At 32.1% G+C, this 26,274-nt stretch overlaps 3 protein-coding genes across 5 annotated transcripts in view; all 3 read left to right on the forward strand.

Annotated features, from left to right (window-relative positions):
- The window catches only part of LOC21406593, a 35,699-nt gene extending 33,965 nt beyond the window's left edge, over positions 1–1,734 (forward strand). For 2 of the 3 annotated variants that reach the window (XM_024166456.1, XM_024166457.1), the window contains exons 18-20: positions 43–128; positions 738–783; positions 1,322–1,734. In XM_024166456.1, coding sequence (XP_024022224.1) covers positions 43–128; positions 738–783; positions 1,322–1,357 — 168 coding nt within the window. In that variant the 3' untranslated portion in view covers positions 1,358–1,734. The remainder of the gene's footprint in view (positions 1–42; positions 129–737; positions 784–1,321) is intronic. The other variant, XM_024166458.1, reaches the window with a different exon arrangement.
- A 3,560-nt stretch (positions 1,735–5,294) lies between these two features.
- On the forward strand, positions 5,295–6,817 carry LOC21406598 (RING-H2 finger protein ATL52). Its single transcript, XM_010099402.2, has one exon. It carries the CDS (start codon positions 5,573–5,575, stop codon positions 6,764–6,766), a length of 1,194 nt encoding a protein of 397 aa, XP_010097704.1. The 5' UTR covers positions 5,295–5,572; the 3' UTR covers positions 6,767–6,817.
- Positions 6,818–19,392: 12,575 nt separating this feature from the next.
- LOC21406599 (non-specific phospholipase C3) lies at positions 19,393–24,517 on the forward strand. The gene is made up of 4 exons (XM_010099403.2): positions 19,393–20,179; positions 21,970–22,379; positions 23,403–23,576; positions 24,024–24,517. Exons 1-4 carry the CDS (start codon positions 19,533–19,535, stop codon positions 24,374–24,376), a joined length of 1,584 nt encoding a protein of 527 aa, XP_010097705.1. The 5' UTR covers positions 19,393–19,532; the 3' UTR covers positions 24,377–24,517.
- Positions 24,518–26,274: the final 1,757 nt, after the last annotated feature.

Here is a 26,274-nt window from a genome sequence, read left to right on the forward strand (position 1 = left end):
CCATGTTGGTTCTGAAGAAGCATCTTTTTGTGTTGGTTGCAGATCAAAGTGCCCTGTGGACTTTCAACACAGTTTGTTTTGATGTCCAGCGACGGATCCTCTCATCCATTCAGCACAGACAGTGTTCGGTATGATTCCATTTTATCTTTGAGATTGCATTTAAATCAATTGTTATACATATGTGGTTCCAAATCAGAACTTCTTATTGATATTAGTTATCCAAGTGCCCTGTGGACTTTCAACACAGTTTGTTTTGATGTCCAGCGACGGATCCTCTCATCCATTCAGCACAGACAGTGTTCGGTATGATTCCATTTTATCTTTGAGATTGCATTTAAATCAATTGTTATACATATGTGGTTCCAAATCAGAACTTCTTATTGATATTAGTTATCCAAGAACCAAAACAAGTAAAAGCACAAGGAAAAGACCTTTTCGCTGCTAGGAACGGGCTAATATCTAGGATTGTTAGAGGAAAAGTGCATTTAGTTTCCACTTCTTTATTTCATTTCAGCATTTATCTGTCTTGTTTCTTTTTCAGAAAACTTTGCCTCTGATGTCTAAGTTTGGCGGAACAGGGATAGTGTGTAATTAAAAACAAAATGAGGCGGATTCCAAATTTGGAAATTTTTATTTATTTATATATTTGTCATCTTTTGAGGCATTCAAGTAAAAGATTCTTATTTCTCTCGATAATTTAATGATTTTGATACAATGCTTTTCATTTTCTTTTGTAGAATGCGCGACACTCTTGTGTTGACCATGAGAATGTTCCAAGCCAAGGTATGCATTCAGATGCATTATTAGTTCTTATGTCTGTCTCGGCTTGTTGCACATAATGTAGAAGTTGGCATTGCTTACTAATTTTTCTTTTGAAAGCTCTTACTTTATAATAACTCGATACAACTTCCTTTTTTTTTCCTTTTCTTTCTTATTTAATACACAACTGAAAGATACGTGTTAAGGACAAAAAGAAACGTAAATCAATTTTCAGGTTCATTTTAAGTTTAGCAAAGAAAAAAAAAGTTGATTTTATCATCTGTAGCTCAAAAGCGGAGAAAATCATAAGGATTTAGTCTTCAGGGCATCTAGTGCCTTGCTTGAATAACACTTGACAAATTATCAGATCTCAAAGAATCAAATAACATGTTTGGCCATTTTTGTAACAAGACATATCTTGGACATTGATTTTTCTTCTTTTTTGTTTCTCTCTTTTGTTCCTTCTTTTCTGGCCCACTTGTCTTACAACAAATTTTTTTTTTTTTTTTTTTTTTTTAAAATCTCTAAAACTCCCACGTTTGACCGTGGACTCTTTTGTTAGCAGGCACTTGATGATAAGAGGAAAGGAAGAGCATAGCCCCTACATTTCATTTTTATAGCTGATATTCATTCGTAGTTTACAGTGAGCAGTCATAAAGTAAGGAATAATTTGTCTCCTAGTTTTGGTCATAATGAGAATTGTTGTTGTATAATTTTTTATTTTACAACTTTAAGCATCAGAAGACCGCAATTGACCAAAAAAAAAAAGCGTTTTGTATAGGTTATTAGCGACCACATACTTTCTCGAGTCACCCACCTTAATGAACTTTCCATATTTTACTAGCAATATCCCTTGGTTTGGTACAATTGATTGGGGCATAAATTTTCATCCTATGTAATAAAAACAAAAGTTAGAATGAAACTTGTTCAATTCTATGATTTCATACAAGAATCCTGATGTGTAATTTCTAAATTCAATGTGCCTTCTTCCTGTTAAATGTTGCTTTTTTTTTTTTTTGCATGATGGCATAATCTGGTTATCAATTTAGTTTGTCATGGAAAATGATATGAATGTATGTTTATATGGCCATGCATACATAGATACGTAGGGTTTGAGGTTGAATCATATCGTTTTTTATCTGTTTTTTCAATTCCAAGGCAAAGGGCTAAGTAAAAAAAAAAAAGAAATATTGTTTATCCAAAACAAAAAAAGAAACCTGTAATTGTTTTTTTTCATCCGAAAAACCTTTTTCTTTTGGTTCTACATTCCTATCCTGAAATAATGAATTGAGTTCATTTAGGCATTTTGGATGCTGCGCAATAGCTTTTTTGGTACTCCACTCATTTCATAAAGTATTTTACTTGGTTTAACGACAGCTACTCAATATTCAAGAGGACCGGGAGGTTGGCCTCGACCTCTTCTTTGAGTTTCGCCAGATTGGGCCTGGATGCATTACCAATTCGGAAGTGCACACCTCATAGTAGAGTTAGGTGTGGATTTACCGTTAAATAATTACTATAACAAAATAAAAAATAAAAATAAAAAAAGACACTTAGAGCAAAAGAAAAGACAAATACTTGAGCAACAAAGTCCGCAGATGAGGATTAAGGATGTAAAAATCCAGCAACATTTTATAGGGACTTGCATTTGCTTGGTGGAATTTACATTTCTATGCGATCCTAGAAAATACTTGAAAAAAAAATGCATAATTATAAGGGAAATAGTAAGAAATAGGTTAATATGAAAAGTTTAAGAAAGTATATAGGTCAACTTTTAGTTATAGAAATTAATAGGTTATAACTTATTAAGTTATGATTCATAATCATATAAGTTATGGACAAACTTGTCAAATTATGGTTCATAGCCAGACAAGTTATGGACAAAAACCGAGAATAACTTGTCAAGTTATGGTTCATAACCAGATAAGTTATGGACGAAAACAGTAATTTAGCCTATTTATTAACTTATGTAAATTATTAACCTATTAATTTTAATTCATCTCAATTCTTAATCTATTTCTCTCTTTCTATTCACCTTTTTTCTCTTTCCATTGTTTAAAGAAAGATACAGGTGGGGAAAAAGCTTCCTCAACAATTTTCTTTTTTTCTTTTTTCTCTGTTTTTTTTAGGTTAACGAAAAAAGGAAAAGAAAGTAAACCGGTTGATCAGCGTTGTAGGGCTTTGGTGTTAAAATGTTGACCAAACTTTGGATGCTTTTCCGCATGCAGTGTTTACTGTTTAGATTTGTTGGTTCTCCAGCATAAAGTAGATGGCAATCATTCTTCAAGTGAAGAGTCCAAATGTGATCATATTTCAGTCTCACCGCGAGAAATCTTTCTGGAATACAGAATATTCACTCATAACTTCCAAGGATACTACATACCATAAAACTAGTTATTGAGCAATTCACGTACATGAGATGGGATTTTTTTATTTAAAAAAAAAAAAAAAAAAACTTTTTGCTACAATAAACAAAGAGATTCGTATGGTAAGACTTGAAAAATAAACTACACATAAATTTATTTTTAACTATTGAATCTGTGTCTACTTTTTAACGATAATATGATTTTAATTCGTTCAACGGTTAGAAATATACGCTATCAATAGGAGGCCTTACAAAGAGAATGAAAATCATTGAGTGCAGAATGGCCTGAACCCAGAAAACAAAACAATTCCATAACACAGAAACGTGTAGGTTTGGTAAGTTTTGGTTCTGCATACAAAAATGTTAATGCAAGTTGCAATTTTCTATGTCTGTATTTGAAATTGTGTGGCGTAGAAGCCGCCACACCCTTTGGCCTAGAGTACACAAGTTGCGTGTGACACTTTTCCTCCTTATAATGTGCTGGCTAACGTCACTATTCTTCAATACTTTTTTTTTTCTTCTTCTTTTTGGTTAGAATTTTAAGGTGGCAAATCGCCACAATCACCGACTAAGCCCTAAGCACATCTAAATAAACATATTATTTGTTTACTCAATCACTTTGACGTTTGATCTCACACGCGTTTACTTCAGTTAGTCAACTAACAGTCACCTCTCCAACCGATAATTCTCGATGAACAAACAATGCCAAAATAAGAAATTTAAAATAACAAAAATAAATAAACAAATAAATAAATAAAAGAATTCTCTTAGAGTGTAAAGGATTTTTATTTTTTTTTCACAATTAGATTACAAAATAATTACAACATTGACAATAGTGACAGAACTAGGAATTTGTTTGAGAGGATATGAACTAAATCAAAATTTTTATAAGCTAAATAACATGCATTTATTTTTTTAATTATATATATATATTATCAAAATGAACCAAAATTTGTACCTAAGTTAAATTCACTTTTTTTAAAAGCCCGATGATTCGAGTTTTTAATTCGAGTTGAGATGTGATTTTGTGTGAATTTTTTACTGTAATAAAAAAGTTAGATGTAATTGTTTGTGAGAGTCTTTTACTGCAGTAAAACTCAAATTCTAAACTCGAATCAACGAAATGAACGGAGCCTTGCAATCCATTCATATTAGAACAACTGATTTACTGAGCGCAAAAATACTTGATATTGTCATTACTTTTTTTTTAAGATTCTGAGTGCAGAAATACTTGATATTGTCATTACTTTTTTTTAAGATTCTGTCAAATAGTAGCTATCACGGGCTATTTGATTACTTGCACTTTGATATTAATGTCACACAAACAATCATTTCTTTTACTTTAATTAGTCAACTAACCATCACATTCTAATCTACCATTCCCATCGAGGAAACATGGCAAACTTCAATTACAATAAAGAAAAAGAGACGTAATATATAGTAGGGTATATATAAAAATACTTTACCGGTGCTAAATTTTATTTAACCACTTGATTTTTTTCACTTAAGTTGCATTATTCGTTCAAAGTGTTTCAAAGCGTGAATAATAGATAATTATACACAACCACAAAAATCTCAAACAAATAATACTATGGATAAGCAGCATATTTGTCAGGCTTTAAAACTATTTGCTCATTTATTTGTCACTTTGAGGTTTAATCTCACACACAAACCATCATTTGTTTCCCTCAATTAGTCAACTACAATCACCTCTCTAACTACCATACCAATTCCACTCAACAAAAAGAATGCTAAATATAACCTACTCATCCCTAATTACTATTAGTTTCTCAACCAATTATTAGTAACATGTAAGAGATGAGACGTAAACTTGTAATCAATGAAAACCTTAAATAAAATAAAACAAAATACTATTTATATTAGTCACATGGCAAAATGAAACTTGTTTCTAATTTTTATTATGTCGTAATTAAAAAATTATTATTATTATTATTATTACTAATTTACGTAATGCAGCACCAAAGAGTCATAAATAGCAGTAGCGGAAAGAAATAATAATAATAATCAGTTTTCATAATACTTACAGCCAAAGAAAAACAATAAAGTTAAAAGCAAAAGGAATAAGAAAAAGTAAAAAGAAATAAACAAAAAGAAATAAATAAATAAAAGTAGAAGATAAGAAGATACAAATTGATTTCTACATCTCTACTTTGCTTCCCTTTCCATCTAAGCCCCCTCTCTCTCTATCTCTCTCCTCCATTTTCTATTCCCACAAACTCATTTGCCCAAACTTCTCATCTCTCTCTCTCTCCTCTTTTTCAGACCATGTTGTTGTTGTTATAGTAGTTAGTGCCACTAATCAAATCCCAGTTTCCAAGATCTCAAAAATTCAAAACAAAAAAAAAAACAAAAAAACTCAGATAGTTTTTCAGATTTGTGGGTAGTGATCATTGAGTCAGAGAAAGAGAGAGAGAGAGAGAGAGAAAAATGGCAGCTTCTTTTGACAACTCCCCAAACCCAACTTGGTCGTCATCAGTTTCACCGTACGACAACAATTTCAAGGACTGCTCTCAAGGGCTCTGCAGCCTCTACTGCCCACAATGGTGCTACATGATCTTCCCTCCTCCGCCGCCTTTTTTCGCCGCTGACGCCGACTCCGACGACCAAGACTCCGGCGCCGATTTCTCCCCCCTCATCATCGCCGTCATCGGAATCCTCGCCAGCGCTTTCATCTTGCTTAGCTACTACACCATCATATCCAAGTACTGCCGCCGGAGATCGGCAAACGACAACGGTAGAGGATCCGCGACGGCGGAAGGAAACGACAGCAATGCCAACCAAACGACGGCCTCCGATCAGTCGTCTCAGGCCCACTCGGAGGGACTGGAGGAGAATCTGATCAAGTCGATTAGGGTGTATAAGTACAAGAGGAGTGAGGGGTTTGTAGAAGGTACGGACTGCTCGGTTTGTTTGAGTGAGTTTGAGGAGAATGAGAGGCTGAGATTGCTGCCCAAATGCAATCATGCCTTTCATGTTCGTTGCATTGATACTTGGCTCAAATCCCACTCTAGCTGCCCGCTTTGCCGCTCGATTATCGCGCCTTTCATCTCCGACGGAATGCGGCAAAGTGAGGTGGTGAGTGGTGGTGGTGGTGGAGTGTCGGCAATGGAGTATCAAAGCAGAAGAAACGAAAGTGTCGTTGTTGTTGTTGACGATAATATGGAAGTGAGTGTTAGAGAAGAAGGGCTTTACGGCGACGGTGGTGGCGACGGCGATGTGCCAAAAACCCCGACCGGCGGGGTCGAAGGTCATGACGAGATTGATCGGATCGATGTGGAGCCAATCGGGAGATCAGTTTCGTTAAATTGTCATACTTTTTGCTCGCAAGATCGTCTCTCGGTCGCGGATATATTGCGAGCTTGCGATGATGATGAGGAGGAGGAGGATTTGGTGGTTCAGATGGAGAATGGATTCCAATTATGTATGGGAATTGGGACATCTTCAAAAGGAGGAGTTGATGATCTGATCAATCAGCAGCAGCAGCAGCATTGCAAATGGGACAGAAGTGGGGCCCTTGGTTTGCTAAGGAGTCCTCTTGCTATGAAGAGATCAATTTCAACTGGGAGATTTGTGTTCGCAACAAGGCATGGGAAGGGAAAGAATTCTGTTATTCCCAATTGAATGATCTTGATTAAAATTCTTGTTCTTCTTTAAATGTATAAACCCCCAGAAATACCACAAGATCTAGAGATGTCTTTCATGTAACTTTCAGACTAATTAAGAAGAAAAAGAATGAAGAAGAAAATACTCTTTTCTTCTACTGTTTTGCATATTGACCGTAAATAGACTTATTACTCGTTTAGTTCGCACGCGTGACTTTATGTGAGAGTTTTTTACTGTAGTAAAAAAATTAGATGTAATTATTTTTAAGAATTTTTTACTGTAATAAAACTCGAATCGATGAAATGAACGATGTCTTATAAACTTTAATTATACCCATGTGTAAGTGTTTAAAATGGCGGATATTGCCATATTTATATCAAAATTAATATGATTAAAATATGGAGTTTACAAGAGAATAGTTTTTTGATTATTTTTATTTTTTATGCAAATCTTCCTTCTCGATTCAGATTTTATATACGCTATCAAAGAATTCTCATTAAGATATACAGGTAAAAGTACCTTTTATACTCTACGGCAACATACGGTAGTATCCTATAAATGATGATAAGAACATGGGCAGAGAGCGTTAGAAGAGGGGTGATCCCGTTCACTGATTTAAGTTTAGAATTTGAGTTTTGTTATAGTAAAAAGCTCTCAGAAACAGTCACATTTAAATTTTTTGCTACAGTAAAAAGTTCTCACATAAAATCATATCTCAACTCGAATTAAAAATTCGAATCAGCAAACTAAACGGACCCGTAAAGTGTTGTGTAATTGGTGACTTGAATGACAAGTTTTGCCCGGAGGATGCATCAAGTGATAGTTTGTCACAACAACCTTTGGTGAACTATGTGTTTATAATGAACATTTTTAACTGTTTAATAATGGAAGGGCTAAAACGAAGTAAAAGGTAAAGTTTGTGGACTGCGTGGTAATTTTTTAAAGTTGAGAGAAAACTCCAATACAAGATGCAAATTTTAGGATTCCTAATCCCTAATTTTAATGGGAGTTTCTCTGGTAGACCAGTTCTACTGGTAGTGTCAGTTTTTAACCGTTAAATTATGTCAAAATCACACCAAATTAAAAAAATATGCAGAACAACGTCTTTGATATAGATCTAACGGCCAAAAAATAGATAAGTTCTCTAATTATAATTTTAATTCTTATTTTTATTTGTTGTCTTCTAATTATAGCTTAATTTATTGGACTACCCTTATTTTATAGTTCATACTTCAAGAAATCTCTACAGAGAAATGAATTTGAAGTTTCAACTTTCCTTAAACAATAAGCTAGGTGGGTCACCTAATTTGATTGTTTGTGTCCATTGTGATTACATGCATTAAATAAGCAGAAGTGTACACATATACTAATACTACCAATACAACAAGCCAAAGAGAAAAAAAAAATAAATAAATCAAACGTCCAAATGTGAACACTTATATGTCCCTTACGAAGGGTGAGAACTATTACAAACTAAAGCGTGCCGTTCACTTCGCTGATTCGAGTTTGGAATTCGAGTTTTTCTACAGTAAAAAGTTCTCACAAACAATCACATCTAACTTTTTTGCTGCAGTAAAAAGCTCTCACATAAAATCACATCTCAACTCGAATTCTAAACTCGAATCAGCGAAGTGAATGGGAAATAGAATTATTGAAGGCTTGGGGTCTCAACCACCGTTTCTTGACATGCCACCGCAACCCCCATGTTCCTGTCAAAACATTTTTCCGCACTTGACAAGAAATTATATAGTGAAGTGAAAAAAAAGGGCAGCTTTTACCCATAAAAGGAAATGGAAATATTGATGCCAAATATATTTGTTTCAGATATTTGATCGAGTTCAATCGACTTTTGAGTAGCACAACATATTATAAGATACTCATTACTCCAACTTTGAATATTGTGTGTGATGTGTTGTAATCCTCTTTGCTTTCATGATGTGCTTTTTTTTCACTTTTTCTTTTTTTCTTTTTGTTTTTTTTTTTAAATGTATGTAGAATAATCTCAACAATAAAACTTGGCCAAAAAAAAAAAAAAGTAAACTCAACTAAAAATGTCAATCTTATCATTTCGTGAGTTTGATCCATAATCGGTTAAGTCTATATGTGCTTCTTATCACGTTAGGTTTGATTTATTAAAGTTTCGTGTTGTATCGTATCAGTTCAAGATTAAAAATCTTAAGCCCAACCTAGACATATCTCATGGAAGAAATGAGACAAATGGCCCTTAAAAATGTATGAGTCAGAATTTCTACCCCTTACTCTTGATTAATAACTTTTTTAATCAAATAATTATACCAACAAAAGAGTATTAATCAAGAATAAAGAGTAAAAATCCAACCTATACACTCTTAAGGGTAAATTCACGCACTCTTAAAGATAAATTCTGTAATTTTCTCTATCTTTTCTCTCATTTAAGCTTATGTTCGATACAAAAAGCCCATTGGTTGATCCGTCGAGGCCCTTGAGCCTATTAGCTAGGGTTTTATTTTAGAATGAGCATAAATTAAAAATGAAAGATATACTCAAATCGTGATTCTTGAGTCTGATGTTTGAAATTCAATTTTCTGTGAGAAGAAAACACTGTAGCAAAATCAATTATTTAAGTTTGAGTATATGAAACAAACGAGACCTAAAACTCTCAAAATTTTAACTCCTAATACTATTAATAGTTGGAAGGACATGTTACACACATACATATTTAGTTTATTGAATTTCTTGCATAAATTTAAAATTCTATGAAGAGATCAATTTAAAAAAAAATTGCAATTTTCTTACTTGTTTAACGTTTTTAATTAAAATGTATTTTCAGCTCAATATTATATGTGTATAGACACGCATAACATATTTTGAGTCATAAAAAATTTAGAGGGCAAAATAGATAAAAAAAAATTAGTTAGAAATGCACATATGAGAAACTAGTAGAATGTTTAATTTGTAGGGACACATTTAAAATAAATATTATATCAATAAGGGCAAACTAGAGAAACATATTTATGAGATAACAATTAATAGGGTTGTGTGAAAAAAATTTCTTGAATAAGGATACATTTTTAAACATTTATATTAACGGGCCATTTATAAAAAGTTTTCCTGTTTGATATCGTTTTTGATGTGATAAATACTACATAAATTTAGATATAATGGACGTATTTGAACTTTGATTAATTAAGAAGGGACAACTATGAAAATAATTTAAGAACTTTACGCATTTAAAGGAAAAAAAAAACCAAAACTTTAGGGGTTAAAACTTAAACAGAGAACACAATATGGGCCTTATTAAGTAAAAAAGGTGTTTTCTTTTTTGGCAACATCATATGTGTATTCCATCTCGTTTTAACACCTGGCTGAAAGGATTAAAACTGAAATAAACTCATAGATTCAAGTTAAATTTAGAAATTTTAGTAGTTAGGGATAAAAAGAGCTAAAGAAGAAAATTAAAGGACCCTTTTTGAGATTAATCCTAAATTTAAGAAAGGCAGGAGGAGTAGTACTGCCCAGCTGGACACCCAACTCAGTCAAGCTATAAACAATAATTATAATCCCAATAATAATAGCTTAGGTGGAGATTAGTCTCGTAGCTTAATTAAAAATGACACTGACCATATTTTCGTTTATGTTAAGGTCTTGTTCGTTTTGCGGATTTAAGTTGAGATGTGATATTTTTTAAAAAATTTTAACTGTAACAAAAAAAATTAGATATGATATTTTTAAGAGTTATTAACTGTAGAAACTTAAAACTGAAAACTCGAATCGATAAAATGAACGAAACTTAAATTTTGCGAGTAAACACCACTTACTAAGTTGCTATGGCCAATAAACGTAGGAGAAGACTTGTGACGTAAAATGACTCATTTAGCATATTTTGTTCCTTATTATATTGTAATAGTAATACTTGCCCACAAGATCACTCTGTATTTCTACATCTTAAAAGAAATAAAAATAAATAAAAAGTGATAGTTTGAATGGCAGAAGAAATATTTTCCCCAATGATAAATGGCTAAAATTATTTAGTAATTACTTGAGTTTGGGCCTTTCTATTTTGCAAAGCACATACAGTCAAAATCAACGTGATATGAATTTATTTTTATTCTGACGAAAATGTCATCCAACAACATACATTGAAAGTAATATTCAATGTTTATAAATTCTTCGGGGAAAATGCCTTATGAATTTATTTTTATTCTGACGAAAATGTCATCCAACAACATACATTGAAAGTAATATTCAATGTTTATAAATTCTTCGGGGAAAATGCCTTATGAATTTATTTTTATTCTGACGAAAATGTCATCCAACAACATACATTGAAAGTAATATTCAATGTTTATAAATTCTTTGGGAAAAATGCCTCTGGAGATTTTGCTAGAGAGAGAGCATTATTTGCCGGACAACAAATCAAAACAACCCTGCTATTTGAAAAAGAAAAGGAAAAGGGAAGAAGAAGAGAAAAGAGAAAATCGTTCAACTTATTTTTAGAATGTATAAATCTATATTTTTATTATTTATTTTTAATTAATATTATTTTATTAACATAATTATTTAATTAAAAAAGATATTGATTAAAAATAAAATATAAAAATTTAAACTCATATATTTTAAAAGATATTTGTCTCAATTTTTAAAAAGAAGATGAAAACAACCCACATGGAGATACAAGATGGGTCGGGCCGGCCTAGTTCTGTGCAGTTTCAAGGTCTGCACGACATATAGGCTAGCCTAGTCTAGAAATGGTGGGCCATTGGCATGACCTATTAGGCTGCTAATACTTTGTCCATTATAAACAAATCTTTGTTGTTCCTAAAATGCCAAACTTCAACAAAATGTTACTAGTAAATTATTAAGCCCCTACATCTTACATAATACGTTACATTATTTACATGCCATACCTTTTGTGCCTTTAAATTTACGAAAATAGTAGAAAATAAAAACTTAAGGAAGTATATAGGTTAACTTTTAGTTATAGAAATTAATAGGCTATAACTTGTCAAGTTATAGTTCATAATCAGATAAGTTATGGATAAACTTATCAAGTTATGGTTCATAACTAGACAAGTTATGGATAAAAACCGTAATTTATGGATAATAACTTATCAAGTTATGGTTCATAACCAGACAAGTTATGGACAAAAATAGTATTTTGACCTATTTATTAACTTATATAAACTATTAGCCTATTAATTTTAATTCATCTCAAGTCTTGACCTATTTCCTTCTTTCTCCCTTAAATTTATGTCAAATTTTTTTTGTTTGGATGTGCGTCATATTTCGTTGATCTTTAACTAGTCCATTTGTGTTGCACAAATTTAAAGCTTCAATATCCATAGCGTGAATCAAAATGTGGTTTTTTTTTTTTTATGTTTTCCAATATTTCCCTATTTTTACGTTTATAAGTTTTCACTTGGCATTTAAGTTTATTATATCAAAATTTACTTATTTCATGATAATCTGAAAATAATCTAGTAGATTATTAAAAATAATCTATCAGATTATTTTTTGGTGACTGGCCATCGACGATTGATCGATTATCTTGCATTTGAAAATTTAAAATAATCTATCATATTACTCTCTCGCGATTAGGAATTGGTGTTGGTCATTATTGATTCCAGAAGCATCTAGTAGATTGCAGGTGGTAACTTTATAGATTACTTTTCTGACCAATTACTTTCCTAAAGGACAGGTCAAATTCGGTAAAACATATATTGTTGATCTATTTCCAATCTCTTTGTAGGGCCCAAATCAATAGCTCCAATTTGATGGCCTACATCCGAAGGTCAGTTTTGTTTTTTGTTTTATTTATTTATTTATTTATTATTTTTTGGGTTTGATATTCTTCGAAATTACCCATATTTAAACAGGATTTTAGTTTCCTGCAATATTTACAGATGAAAGGCTTCATTAGCAGTTTACTAGCAGAATTCAATTAATTAATAGATGTGTGTTGCACAATGCAACTATACGAGAGGGAGTATAATGATATGCTCATCATACACTGCATGAGTGATCGTCAAGGAGTATGCATTTTATTTAATGATAAAATTAGTTTCGTACTTTCTGTTATATTAAAACATCTCATTAGTATTATATATTTTTAATATTATTAAAACGATACCTTACCTTTAAAGATATATTCTTTTAATATCTAGACGAATATAATGCTAATTCTACTCTTTTCACTAATTAACAATATACTAATAATTTTTTTTTAAAGTTCTGAAAATACTGTAAAACATTTAAAATTAAACAACAACAAAAATTAAAATGTTTTCAGAAAATTATTTTAAAGCTATTAGTTTCCTATTTTTTTTGTCAATAAACTATTTTTTTTTTGTCTTTTAAAATTTGAACTAATGACTCGATACTTTGAAGTTTGAAAGCAAATCGCACACCTAAACATGAATTCGACTTAATTATAGAAACATTTTTTTTCAACCGTTATAATTTATAAAATAAGTAATAAATCTTAAGGATAAATTCAGTTTTCAACAAATGATTTTTTTTTTTTACTTTATTAGGCCTCGTTCATTTCGTTAGTTCAAATCATAACTCAAGTTTTCACTACAATATTTTCTCTCACAAAAATTTAAATTCAATTTTTTATACTACAGTGGTTCTCCTGACGAGCGAAATGAATGATTAATCTCTCTAACCATCATTTCTAACCTTTCATTTATTATTCATTATTTTTTTATAATTTATTCTCTAGCATTTTGAACTCCTTTTGTTCACATTTTCTTTTTAGATCAAATAAACTTTTAATTCAGATTAGATTTAAACACAACAGAGTCTAAATTATGTACCACATGTTGGTTAATTGTCAATTTTCAATAATTTTTTTTTTGATAAAAGAAGTTTTCTCTTAATATGAAAAACAAATATTATATTTTGAAGATTCGGAGCATATTGTTATTAGGGTTAGTAGTTGAGGAAAAATTTCTTTTTAACTATTGGGTTGAATAAAGGTCTTCAATTTTATTATTAATTATTTTTAAAATTCGCAACTGCTACATAGTTTTTGATAGCATATTTTTCATTTCCCGAAAATTCTCTCTTATTCCCAATAAAGATTCATGAGATTTAATGTGGTATTCCATTCATGCAGAGGATTTATCAACAAAATCAGTTAGCACATTCTAATTAATTAGATCTAGCATTAGCGATAAATTACATCATCTCACCCGATAACCCTTATTAATTTGTTTCCTAATTTCCTAAATATTGTTTGATAGAAGGTTAGGAAGTCAATCATCAACTTTTAAAATAGCAAAATCCAAAAGTACTCAACAACGCCTTGAGAAACTGGAATTCTTATCTATCATAACTCAAATTCATAATTAAACTACGGTTCCGTTCATTTCGCTGATTTGAGTTTAGAATTCGAGTTTTTCTACAGTAAAAAGTTTTCACAAACAATCACATCTAACTTTTTTGCTACAGTAAAAAGCTCTCACATAAAATCACATCTCAACTCGAATTCTAAACTCGAATCAGCGAAGTGAACGGATATTATCAATTAATTATTTCATCGCTGACTCGTCTTTTGAAGCTCAAGTGATTGAGAGGCTGTTCTTTTGCCTTTTTTGAGTTAGGGGACTTCAGTATAGATTTTGAGTTGAGTTTGAGTTATAACTTGAGTTGAAGTTGTAACTTGAGTTTGTGTTTGGTTGTGTACATTTGAATTATGGTTTGAGATAAAAATCTTTTTGAGTTTGTGTTTGAGTGAGTCAAAACTTGAATTTATATTTATATAATATTTTAATAAAAACTCAATGCTGATGAAAAATTTTAATAAGATATATGGGTGGGGGTTTATTCGTCTTTTCGTTGTCAACGCATAGAAAAAAACCATCTCAATAAGAATTAAAATGAAAAAGTTATAGCATTTTTAAGAATAAAAAAATACTATTCATTAATTTGAGTTCAAGTTTTTGAATTCGAGTTAAAAGAGAAACTTAAACTCGAGTTCAAACTTAAAAGAACATAAACTTAAATAAAATTATAATTCGAGTTATTTTTTTTAAATTTTTAACTCAAAAATGGGGCTGCCGAACAACTCTGAGTGTATGAGTGTGTATCCATTAGGGTTTGAATAATGGTAGTTTCATTTCTTGTGTGATGTAAGAGCTATTAGCCCAACGCCAAAAAAAAAAATTAATTATTCTGTCGAGTTTAGCGACTTTCCTTTCAATACATTTGACAAAAAAAAAAAAAAAGAGAAAAAAAAAAAAGAGAAAGTTAGCTAGCTTTCGTTTTCTTTGACCTTTAGTTGCTCAATTCAAAATTATGTCAGCTTGTACGTTAATAAATGTTACACGTTTTATTTATTTATTTATTATTATTTTTTGCTAAAAGAAATATTACACGTTTAATACATGCCACCTTTTATTCCTTAATTGCCATAACTTGGTATGCTCAAATCAATATCCATCGTTGTCAATTATTACTTGTTCCACTCTTGTAAAAAGTCCTTTTATCTCAGAATGAGAAATTATTCGTTATTCCCTTGTATATATATGTAACCTTTCATTGTATGATTTTCTACCTGATAAAAAATTTTAATGCAAATTCGTCAAACAAGCATTACTGACTATTGAATAAACCTTATTATATGCATCAATTAATTCCTCGAAAATTATTTTATTTTTTAATGTTTTCAATTATTCCAAGGAAAAAAAGGAAGAAAGAAAAAAGCGAGATTCATTTCGGCACTATTTTTACTAATTAGTTATAGCTAAACTCGATACAAAAACCACACACACACACATATTACCGCATAGCACTAGCAAGTAGCAGTTAGCTCTTTTATTTTATTTCCGTTTTTCTTTTTAAAGGGAGTGCTCTCCTTTTATTTCGTTAAGAAAAAGCGTATAAAAGATATTTATTACTCTTGACAAAAGAAATTTTAATATATCTGTTCGTTTTGTTAATTTAAATTGAGAATTTAAGTTAAAAACTAAATTCATATGAGAAAAAATACTATAGTAAAAAAGAGTTTAATTTAAATTTTTGTGACAAAAAATATTATAACAAAAAATTAAATTATAATTCGAACTAGCGAAACGAATGAAACCAGGCTACATTAGCAATTCAATATTGTTCCTAATGAATTGGACTTATATGTTTCCTTTTTCTATCTCTTTTTGTATTCCTAATAATATTATATTACTTCATGATTCTTTAATTGATATTGAGGTTTAGTTTGGTAGTGCTATGGATTTTAAAAAAATTGTTTTTAGCTGTGCTGAAGGAAGAAACAACTGTTACAATAAGCAGCTGAGTGTTTGATAAACTGTAATTATAGTAGCTGCGCTGTTTCTAAAATCAGTGTAATAGCGTTTCGTAAATTTTGATGTTGACGTTGTGGGTATGTAAAATGACCAAAATAGACATGGTATGAAACTTAAATATATATAATTATTTTTGGTATTAGAACTACTTATTTAACTTAAAAAAAACATAATGCTATGATTTTGAGTTTTTTAACAATAAATTTATGATAATTAATTTTTTTTTCATTTCTTCATTCACAATATAGTTACAACTAAAATGAGCATTAGTGAGTAATTAATTTGTTGAACAAAAAAGTACATTCCATGTTCAAAAACTGACATAGTCATTAAAAGAATTAAGTCGTGTTCATTAAACTTGCCGCAATTTGATCTCGTACTTCAACCATTTCTTGTGATAGTGAAGCTTCATCTTCTTTTACATTGTCCTCCAGTTGATGTTCTTCATAAGCGAAAACATCTAGATTATTCTCGACTTCTTAAAAATGTCGATCACACTTATCATGCATCATAATATAGTTATGAAGTGTCATTCTTACAATAACTATTTTTACTTGCTTCTTAAATAAATAATTAGGCATGTCTCTCAAAATTTTCTATTTTTTCTTCCAAACACCAAAAGTACGTTCAATGACACTTCGAAGAGAAGAATGTTCTTGGTTGAATACCTCTTTACTGCTTGTTAGTCGACGACCCATTCAAAATTATGGTAAATGGTATCGTTCTCTTTTATAAGGTCCAAGAAATCCTTTCAATTGTGGATAGCCTGGCTCAACTAGGGGTGTAAATCAGCCGGGTAGGGTAGGGTTGAGCCGAAAAATTGAGCCTACCCGACCAGTGCGGCTTGAGAAAATTTTAGACCGCGACACTCTCTTAAGTCTACAAACCCGCAACCTTTCGGGTTACTCGGGTTTGTGATCTCAAGGACCACATGATCACTTTTTAGTCAATTAATCTGTGCTTGTTACAGAATAAATCATTATCAAACCGAACATATCTTTCCTTCAAGAGGGGGTCTAAATGCAAGGTGAACAATTAAAACACTCACTTTGAAATCAAACACTTCCAATATAAATAAAAAATGTCCTAATTCAACAACTATCCCATACAAGCATTTTTTTACACAAACCGTGAATCCAAAACATAAATAAGTTAACAGTTAAATGCATAAAGTCCATAAACTTATGAAAGTAAGAATTTGAAGTGTTGGACATTATTTTACTTACTTTGAACATGTTCGGCCGGGTAGGATTACCTCGAGTTCATGTAACCTCACCCCGCACCTCTACCTGCGCAGTGCGGGTTAGGCATAATTAAAATTGAAAATTAAATAAAAAATTAAAAACCCGTGATTTTCGAGTAGGGTCGGCTCAGTTCGGCCGGATTCGTCGGGTTCGGGGTGATTTCTTACAGCCTTAGCCTCAACCATTTAAGAACATAACAACAATTTTTATATCTCACTCTCATTCTTGTTGCTGAATTGCACCATTTTCTCATCAACCAAACAAGAAAAAAGAAATTTTGATGGGAACCCATTTGGAGAATTTACCTTAAGAACATCGTGATTTGATGCAGAGGCCCAAGAAATGCTGATGAGAAGCCATGGCAGACAGAGAAAAGAGAGTAATATATGAAAAGTTAGTCATATACATGTATATAGATTCAGCAGATTAAAATTCACAAAACTCAGATCAAAATTACAAACTCAGATTCGACAGAAGAGGAGTTCTATGGCGGCATTTAGTCGAACACTTTGAGTGATGTTAAGGTACGATAAACGGAAAAGTTACAAATCGGAATTGAAGAGATCGTCGCGATGCCGGAATGTTGTCGGCGATTTTGAACGTTGGATTCGCAGCGGCGATGATAGAGAGAGGAAGGCCACACCCAAACATCTCCGGCGAAAGCTGCATCAAAACTCAAAAAGATAAGAGAAGCAAAATCGAGAAATCGAAGCCGGCATCAAAACTCAACAAAACCAAGGAAGCAAAATCATTTAAATCGCGGCATCAAAAGTCAACAAAACTAGAAAGGGGAAATTGCGAAATCGCATCCGGAATCGCGACAAAATCAGTCTTCTCCCTCTATTCTTCTCCGACGATTCGCGGCAGAAATCTCCAACGAAGAACGACGGCGGCTCAACATCTCCGTCGCAGCTCGATATCTTCAGACGAAGAACGAGAAAAAGATATCAATAGGGAGAGAGAGAGAGAGAGAGAGTCGGTGAAGGAAGAGAGAGTGGGGTGAAGAGAGATGGAAAAAGAGTGAGGTGGCTGGGGAGTTTCTTTTGTTCTTTTTTTGAAAGTGGCGAATGGAAGTTTCAAGTGAGGGTTAAGAAACGAAACCCCTTCTTTACCGTTGGAAAAGAACATTGTCTCAAACGGCACCGACAACTGAATTTAAATGGTCAAACTAAAAATCGCGCGGTTAGAGAGGCTTATCTCTTGATCTGATGACGAGAGATGGGTAGTCGGAGGAGGAGATGGGAGACCGGCAAATGGACAATCGCGTAGAGGAGAAACCAAATGAGCTATGACAGGCCAAGGGAGAGAGAGACTGGCGAGCGGAGCAAGGGAAGATCGCTTCGAACGGAGAGGAGGAGAGAGGATTGAACTCTCAAAATTTTTTTCACAGAGGAGGACGAGAGAGATAACAGAGAGGAGGAGAGTGGAGGAGATACCAAGATCTGAAATGAAAATGTGTTTATGAGGTGGTAAATTTTAGATTTCATTGAGGGTAAAATTGAAAATAAAAAATTTCATTAAACCCTCAAAACGGATTCCCGCATAAGCTGAAATCAGAATAAGCTTTTAGGCTGATTCTGCTTTTAGTTTCAAATTATGAGGAAATTATTCAAAAATCTGTTTTGCCAAACAACTTTTTAAATTTTAACTGTCTCAATAAGTGTTTTTTCTTTCCTAAAATCAATACGAAACCCACCCTGAGTGCATTTTAATTAATATATTATATTATTATTAGAAAAACATAAAAAAAAAAAAAGACACGAATAAAAGAAACGCTAAATCGAATCCCCACCCCATAAAGAGGGTGAGGGATTATTACATGAATAGCCAATTATTGTACTGAAAGATCAAAAAGAGAAGGGACATAATCATTTTTCAAATCTAATAATGTCTATATCCAAATTAGGAAAATCATTTTAGAACATTTGTAAATAAACGTATACATATATTTATATTGTAATTAGTACCACGCAACAAAGCATATAATAAACATTTACCAATCATTATAGCACGCCATTAAATAACGCCTAATTGTAAAAGCCAGCTACTACAAACCAATGCCAGCCAATTACTTTAGAAACTTTTTCGTCGTGTTGACTTTATATATTTCTTCTTGTGATCATATTCCAATCCCATCAATATTATTTCCTCAGCTAGCTCTACCGAATCCTCTCTCTCTCTCTCTCTCTCTCTCTCTCTATAAAACCTCCGATAACGTTTGCATACAACAACAGACAACAGACACTGATCTAAAAAATGGTTGCCGAGTCTAGTACCAGCAGTACTGCTGGTATTAGCAGTTACCCCATCAAAACGGTTGTCGTTTTGGTGCAAGAGAACCGCTCCTTTGACCACATTCTGGGGTGGATGAAGTCCCTCAACCCGGAGATCGACGGCGTAACCGGCTCCGAATCCAACCCGATATCCACGTCCGACCCGGAATCCAACCGGGTATTCTTCCGCGACGGCTCGGCCTACGTCGACCCGGACCCCGGCCACTCCATCCAGGCAATCTACGAGCAGGTCTTCGGCGAGCCGTGGACAGAGGAATCCGCCGCCAAAGCCCTAGCTCCGAAGATGGAGGGTTTCGCGCAGAACGCGGAGAGGACGCAGGAGGGCATGGCGGAGGTCGTGATGAGCGGGTTCAGGCCGGAGGCGGTGCCGGTGTACCGCGAGCTCGTGTCGGAGTTCGCGGTGTGCGACCGGTGGTTTGCGTCGCTTCCGTCTTCGACGCAGTCTAATAGGCTGTACTTGCACTCGGCGACTTCGCATGGGTTGACTGGGAACGACACAGAGCAGCTGATTAAAGGGTTTCCTCAGAAGACCGTATTTGAGTCGTTGGATGAAGATGGTTACTCTTTTGGGATTTACTATCAGCAGTTTCCGAATTGTTTTTTTTACAGGTACGTAATTAATCAATTAAATTAAACACTATAACTGCCACAAAATGAAAAATAATTTAGTTTATGTTTTTTTTCCTCAGTTTATTTATTTATTATAACACTACGAGAAATCAGAGCACGTGAAAAGAAATATATATATACATAAGTTAAAATTCAGCAAAGAAAAAATATATTTGTTAAATTATTTAAGACAACTGTTTAAGATTCCACAAAGGAGTACATAAGTATTCTAATTCAATTAATGCTCACGAAAGCTTTCTATGATTAAATATGGAAAATAATTTTCCGAAACAAAATAATAAAGGGAGAAAAAAAAGATCGATCATCCACTCATGAGTTATCCATAAACTGTAGAATGAAAAAGAAGTTCATGCTAGGATTTTAGCTAGAGGAGACTTTTGATTCGAGAGAGAGAGAATAGTTTCTCTCTTGTGTTGGTTCATGGATTAGAATCATGCGATTAGAACTATTTTTGATTTACGTGTATTTTTTGTGAGAAAAAATACTGTAGCGAACTATGAACCATGATTCAAATTATAGTTTGAATCATCCAACCAAACATCCCCGTCTTAAAAGATGCGAAAATAAGAAGCAATAAATAGAAGAATATTACAATACGGGTGCGGACAATACATTTACGGCAGACTATGAAAATGTATTATTTTATTATAAGATTTTGTTTTAAACCATATAATCTACATCAGATTTTATCAAGTTTTATATATTTAATCACTTTGATGTGATGTGATCCTGGTCAGATCTAAGTTTTATAAATATACACCACCATATGAACAAGGTGTTGTTTAGGATATTTGTATTAATAATTCAGGTGGGTTTTGTCGTCCAATTATTGGTGGGTCACTACCTATATAGTTGATTAGGTTAGATAAGTGGAGAAGTTTTCTCTCCTCTATATTTTTATTCTTACAATTGTTTTTTTTTTTTTCAAATAAAATAAGATTGGGTTAGTTCCTATCTTTCAAAAAATTCCTTGTTATGAACAATTAAATGCAAGGGATGAAAAGTTAGAGAAATCCTGGAATATCATAAGAATTCGGTCACTTCAATTTTCAATTGTAGGTTTTAGAATTCTACCATACTAGAAGATCGATAAACGATAAACATAATATGTTTTCCCAAAATTGTCCCAAATAGCGGTGTAGTTTATTAGAATATCGCCAGTAAACTACCAGATATCATTGTAATCAACGGTGATCAACGGTCGTAGTTGACAACCGGTTGCCGATCAAAAGAAACTTACTAAATTAACATAGGTAATCTACCATGTTTGGACCACCTATCTAACACACCACTGTTCTTTTACACCTTTCGTTAGAGTAATTTTGTAGATTAGTACAAGCAATCTAGCATATTAATGCGCACACTCAACACAGCCAGTCAACAGAATAATATTGACCCCGTTCATTTCACCGATTCGAGTTTTGCTACAGTAAAAACTTTAAAAAATAGTCACATCTAATTTTTTTACTACAGTAAAAGGCTCTCACACAAAATCACATCTTAACTCAAATTAAAAACTCGAATCAGTAAACTAAACGGGCCCTTAATGCTTGTAACTACTCTAGAACAATAAAAAATTCTAAAATTAAAAAAATAAAAAAAATTTGATCAAGTGACATTAGCTTATGAATTCTTTTGAAAGTTTCCTTCAAAAAAGATCTTTTAAAAGTTTAACGGGTTAAAAAGTAAGTTATCAAATATTCTTAGATTAAGAATAACATCTCTCGATTTTGTGTTCTAAAACCCTCTCACATTTTTTTTTTTGGCAGGAACCTTAGAAAACTAAAATACACAAACAAGTTCCATCAATTTGATCTCCACTTTAAGAAGCATTGCAAGGAAGGCAAGCTACCAAACTATGTGGTGATCGAACCAAGGTACTATGACCTATTATCAACACCTGCAAACGATGATCACCCATCTCATGATGTCTCGGAAGGACAGAGGTTTATCAAAGAAGTCTATGAAGCTCTTAGAGCAAGCCCTCAGTGGAATGAAATCTTTTTCCTCATTCTATACGATGAGCATGGCGGATTCTATGATCATGTTCCAACTCCGGTCACCGGAGTTCCTAGCCCCGATGATATTGTCGGTCCAGCTCCATACAATTTCAACTTCGATCGTCTTGGTGTTAGGGTTCCGGCCATCCTTATATCTCCTTGGATAGAACGAGGAACAGGTATGTATATACAGTGGTAGAGCCAATCTTTTTACTTAATTTTGAAGGAAGTTATACGCTAAATTCCTTTTGAAAAATATGAAAATTGCATCAATGTTTTTAATAAAATACCAAATGCATACATACACACACAAGCACACATATATCTGTCGGTTAAAAACTACAAAATTCAGTGAGTTTATAGATAGGAAAACCGAATCTCAGTGGGCCAAAACAAGCAAGTAACGAATATAATTTTTAAAGGGTGATTTACACATATAGCAAAATTTGAATATCAAAGTTTCAATTTAGCAAAAATTTTGAAATATTACAAGAATAGAAAAGTTTTATATCATTAAAGTAATTTTTATATCATTATATAGTATAAAATATGATATCATTATGATAACTACTAGGTCATTTTTGTTATATTTGTAATATTTTGAAAATTTTACTAAATTTCAACATAAGGTATGAAATTTTGCCACGTAGTGTAAAATATGGAATTTTGCTATATTCGTAATATTTTGACAATTTTACTATTTGAACGCGAGGTATGAAATTTTCCCAGTGGGGAAAATGGATTAAAAACTCAAATGGGCCCTAAAGAATGGATAGTTGATTTGCTATAATATTATAGTTTGTAAAAGATGTTTAAATTAGCTATAAATATGTTGTAAATATAACGCTAAAAATAGCGGAACGGCATGTTATTGAGTGGGGCAGTATCTCCACTCTAATATTAAAAGTATAATTTTATTTATAAACTAAAAAATAAAAAATCAACTTGCACTCATAAGAAAAGTTATAGTTGTGCTTAATTATTAGTAAAAACTTATCTCCAACTTTTTTTTCTTTTTTTTTTTTTTATGTCCACTGCAAATTTAATTCTTTTTACTCCGCCAGAGACACGTGCAGAATCATGTTTCAACATAGAAAATTAGAAATAGAGAAAAATATTGTATTGTGTTTAGAGAATTTAAAGTAATATGAATTGAGTATGATGATCACCATTTTGAAATGTGTTTATATATTATTATGCAGTGCTGCATGGGCCTTCAGGGCCGAATGCTTCATCAGAATTCGAGCATTCCTCGATTGCAGCAACAGTTAAAAAGATTTTCAACTTGAAAAACTTCTTGACAAAGCGTGATGAATGGGCTGGAACATTTGAAAGTGTCTTCCTAAGCAGAACCATTCCAAGAACAGATTGTCCAGGTTAACCCTTTATATATTTATATGCATACATACATACACACACACACACACACACGAGTAAATTATACTGTGACACCCTAATTTTTCTTTTTATAGTTTTTATAAATGCACCACAAATTTTTAAATTTAGCAACTTGCACCCTCAAACTTTTAAACTAGTAACAATTGAGATTCAATAGTTAATAAGCGTGAATTATCGTATTGACATTTATAGTATGGGATTCGCACATGAAAAGTAACGGTTGTCATTTTTCAAACTAAAATGAGTGTATAATTTTTTATCCTATACTGTTAATTTGATAACACCCTCAAGTTATTGGACTTGATCATGATTTTTACCGATTTGAAAATTCAAGGTATAGTTTATAAAGTGAAAGTTTAGGATGTTTGGTGGATTCATTGAACTTAATTCATCATCGCTTGTCATATTATTTTGTTACTTTGCAGTAACTTTGCCAGAACCCATAAGACTACGTGAAGCTGATCAAGCAAAAGAAGACGCTCATGTCAGCGAGTTTCAAGCAGAGTTGGTGCAAATGGCGGCGACATTAAATGGCGACCATAACAAAGACGTTTATCCTCACAAATTGGTGGATAACTTGACTGTTTCTGAAGCTGCTAAGTATTGTGACGGTGCGATTAAGTTATTCTTGGATGAGTGCGAGAAAGCCAAGCAAAGTGGAGTTGACGAGTCACATATTGTCGTTTGTAGTGCGAGCCCAGTGCCGGCACCAAAACGACAGAATTCGCCTAAGTCGTTTGCTCAGAAGATCTTTTCTTGTTTGATATGTGATAATTAAACCTTTTTAGTGCTTTGCTCATTAGGTTGAATAGCAAATTGTTGTGAGATTTTGTTTTGAAAACTGGCATAGTTTAATTTCCATGCATATATATGTCTTAATTGTAATATATGTGTTGATTGGAACTTATTTTCATTGCTATTTTTTAATATCTTTTAGAAGGAAAATTTATTCTTATCTTTTAGTAAAAAAAAAAAAGGTGTTATACAGAAATTTTCTTTATGACATAAGATGATGAACACTTATAATATGTTCATCACTTCACAAATGCCAAAATTAAGTCTTTTTTATATTTAATTGGCTATGAAAGTGAAACTTCGGAAAAGAGAGAATCAGAAAAGGAAAACACAACCATCCCTGATTTTCCTTTTTAAGCACGTTACCACTTTGATTTATTTTCCAGCAGTCTTGGTAATAGTCCTGAAATGGACTGCATTTTTAAAATTCTGTGTAATTAAATTCTCTTCACTATATATATAAAAGCCTATGAAATTAAATTATTTTGCACTTTGATATAATTGTTTTTCTAATTTTTAGCTTTTGGGTCACCACTCAATAGGCAAGTTGTTATCACAATATTAAACATAGTATATTTCAGCGTCGACAATTGCCAATGTCATTAAAAGATTGATGTCATACTGAAAAATGTTTACTGATGACACGTGCACTAATTAGTCGTGTTGTAGATCAAGTGATGAAATATTTTAGCAATGACAAAAGTCATCTCTAATTTCTAAATAGATCTTGGTGTTACAGTTGGATAACACAAAAAGAGAGATTGACATTTAATTTATAGATTTAGAATCATTTCAGTTTACGTGTGTTTTTTTAAGAAAAAATACTATAGCAAATCACGAATTATGATCCGAACTATGACACAGATCCTTATTCTAAACACATGACAATGCTTAAATTTTCAACTTTTTCAAAAATAAAGAAAAAATGAAATTTATCTTTGGCAATGATGTTCAACGGAATTTATCTTCCACAATGACGTTTATAGACGTTAATTAACTTATTTGTTTTTTTTAAAAATTATTTATATATAATTAAAAATATTACTTATATTTGTTATATTTAATTAATAATGTCGAATTATTCAAATTTGTTAATTTGTATTATAAAACTAAATTAATTATTTATTAAATAATTGTATCTGCTTTAAATATGATCTTTTACAATTTTTCAAATCGTAGTACAATATATTAAATTAAGGTAAAGTAGTGCAAATGATATATATTAAGAGATCGTTTAGTTCGCTGATTCGAGTTGAGATGCGATTTTATATGAAAATTTTTTACTGTAGTAAAAAAATTAGATGTGACTATTTCTAAGAGCTTTTTATTGTAGTAAAACTTGAATCGGTGAAATGAACGGGGCCTAAGTTGCATAATAAACACATAATAACATAAGTGTTAGTGTATGATATAAACGTGGATTTGAAGTAACATTTGTTTCCTGTCAGGTCAGCATCAGAAAATGCATGTGGAGCCAAAGGGGATTGATGATGAAGAGCTAGTCCCAGATCATAGTGCCGCAAAGCGTAAAGTTTCTTAAAAACATTTCAGTGATTACAAATAAGGTGGTGCGTAAACTAGATTAGTTTTTATCGCAAAAACAATATCGGACCATGTATGATATAAATATTGGAGATTGCTAATGATGGTTCGATATTCGAAGTTTGTGTAATACCTTTGTTTGGTTACAAGGATAGTTCTTTTTTTTTTCCCCCTCAAATTGTAATGTTATTTCCTCAATTTAACGAAAAAACAGTGATAATCGAGAATTTGGCTAAAATAGCCGAGTAAAAAATAAAATTAAAAAAATAACTTTTTTATTTTTATTTTATTTATTTTATTTGAAGAAAACAACTTTGTTGGCGACATAGATCCCGACTG

This window comes from Morus notabilis, unplaced genomic scaffold (genome assembly GCF_000414095.1).
Source record: "Morus notabilis unplaced genomic scaffold, ASM41409v2 Scaffold75, whole genome shotgun sequence".
Classification (NCBI taxonomy): Eukaryota; Viridiplantae; Streptophyta; class Magnoliopsida; order Rosales; family Moraceae; genus Morus; species Morus notabilis.

What these genes read in the sequence shown, in the direction of transcription:
- LOC21406598 (XM_010099402.2), top strand. Translation starts at nt 5,573, where the DNA reads ATGGCAGCTTCTTTTGACAACTCCCCAAACCCAACTTGGTCGTCATCA.
- LOC21406599 (XM_010099403.2), top strand. Translation starts at nt 19,533, where the DNA reads ATGGTTGCCGAGTCTAGTACCAGCAGTACTGCTGGTATTAGCAGTTAC. An exon ending in CCGAATTGTTTTTTTTACAG is followed by an intron (nt 20,180 to 21,969) that starts GTACGTAATTAA and finishes TTTTTTTGGCAG; the next exon opens with GAACCTTAGAAAACTAAAAT. An exon ending in TTGGATAGAACGAGGAACAG is followed by an intron (nt 22,380 to 23,402) that starts GTATGTATATAC and finishes ATTATTATGCAG; the next exon opens with TGCTGCATGGGCCTTCAGGG.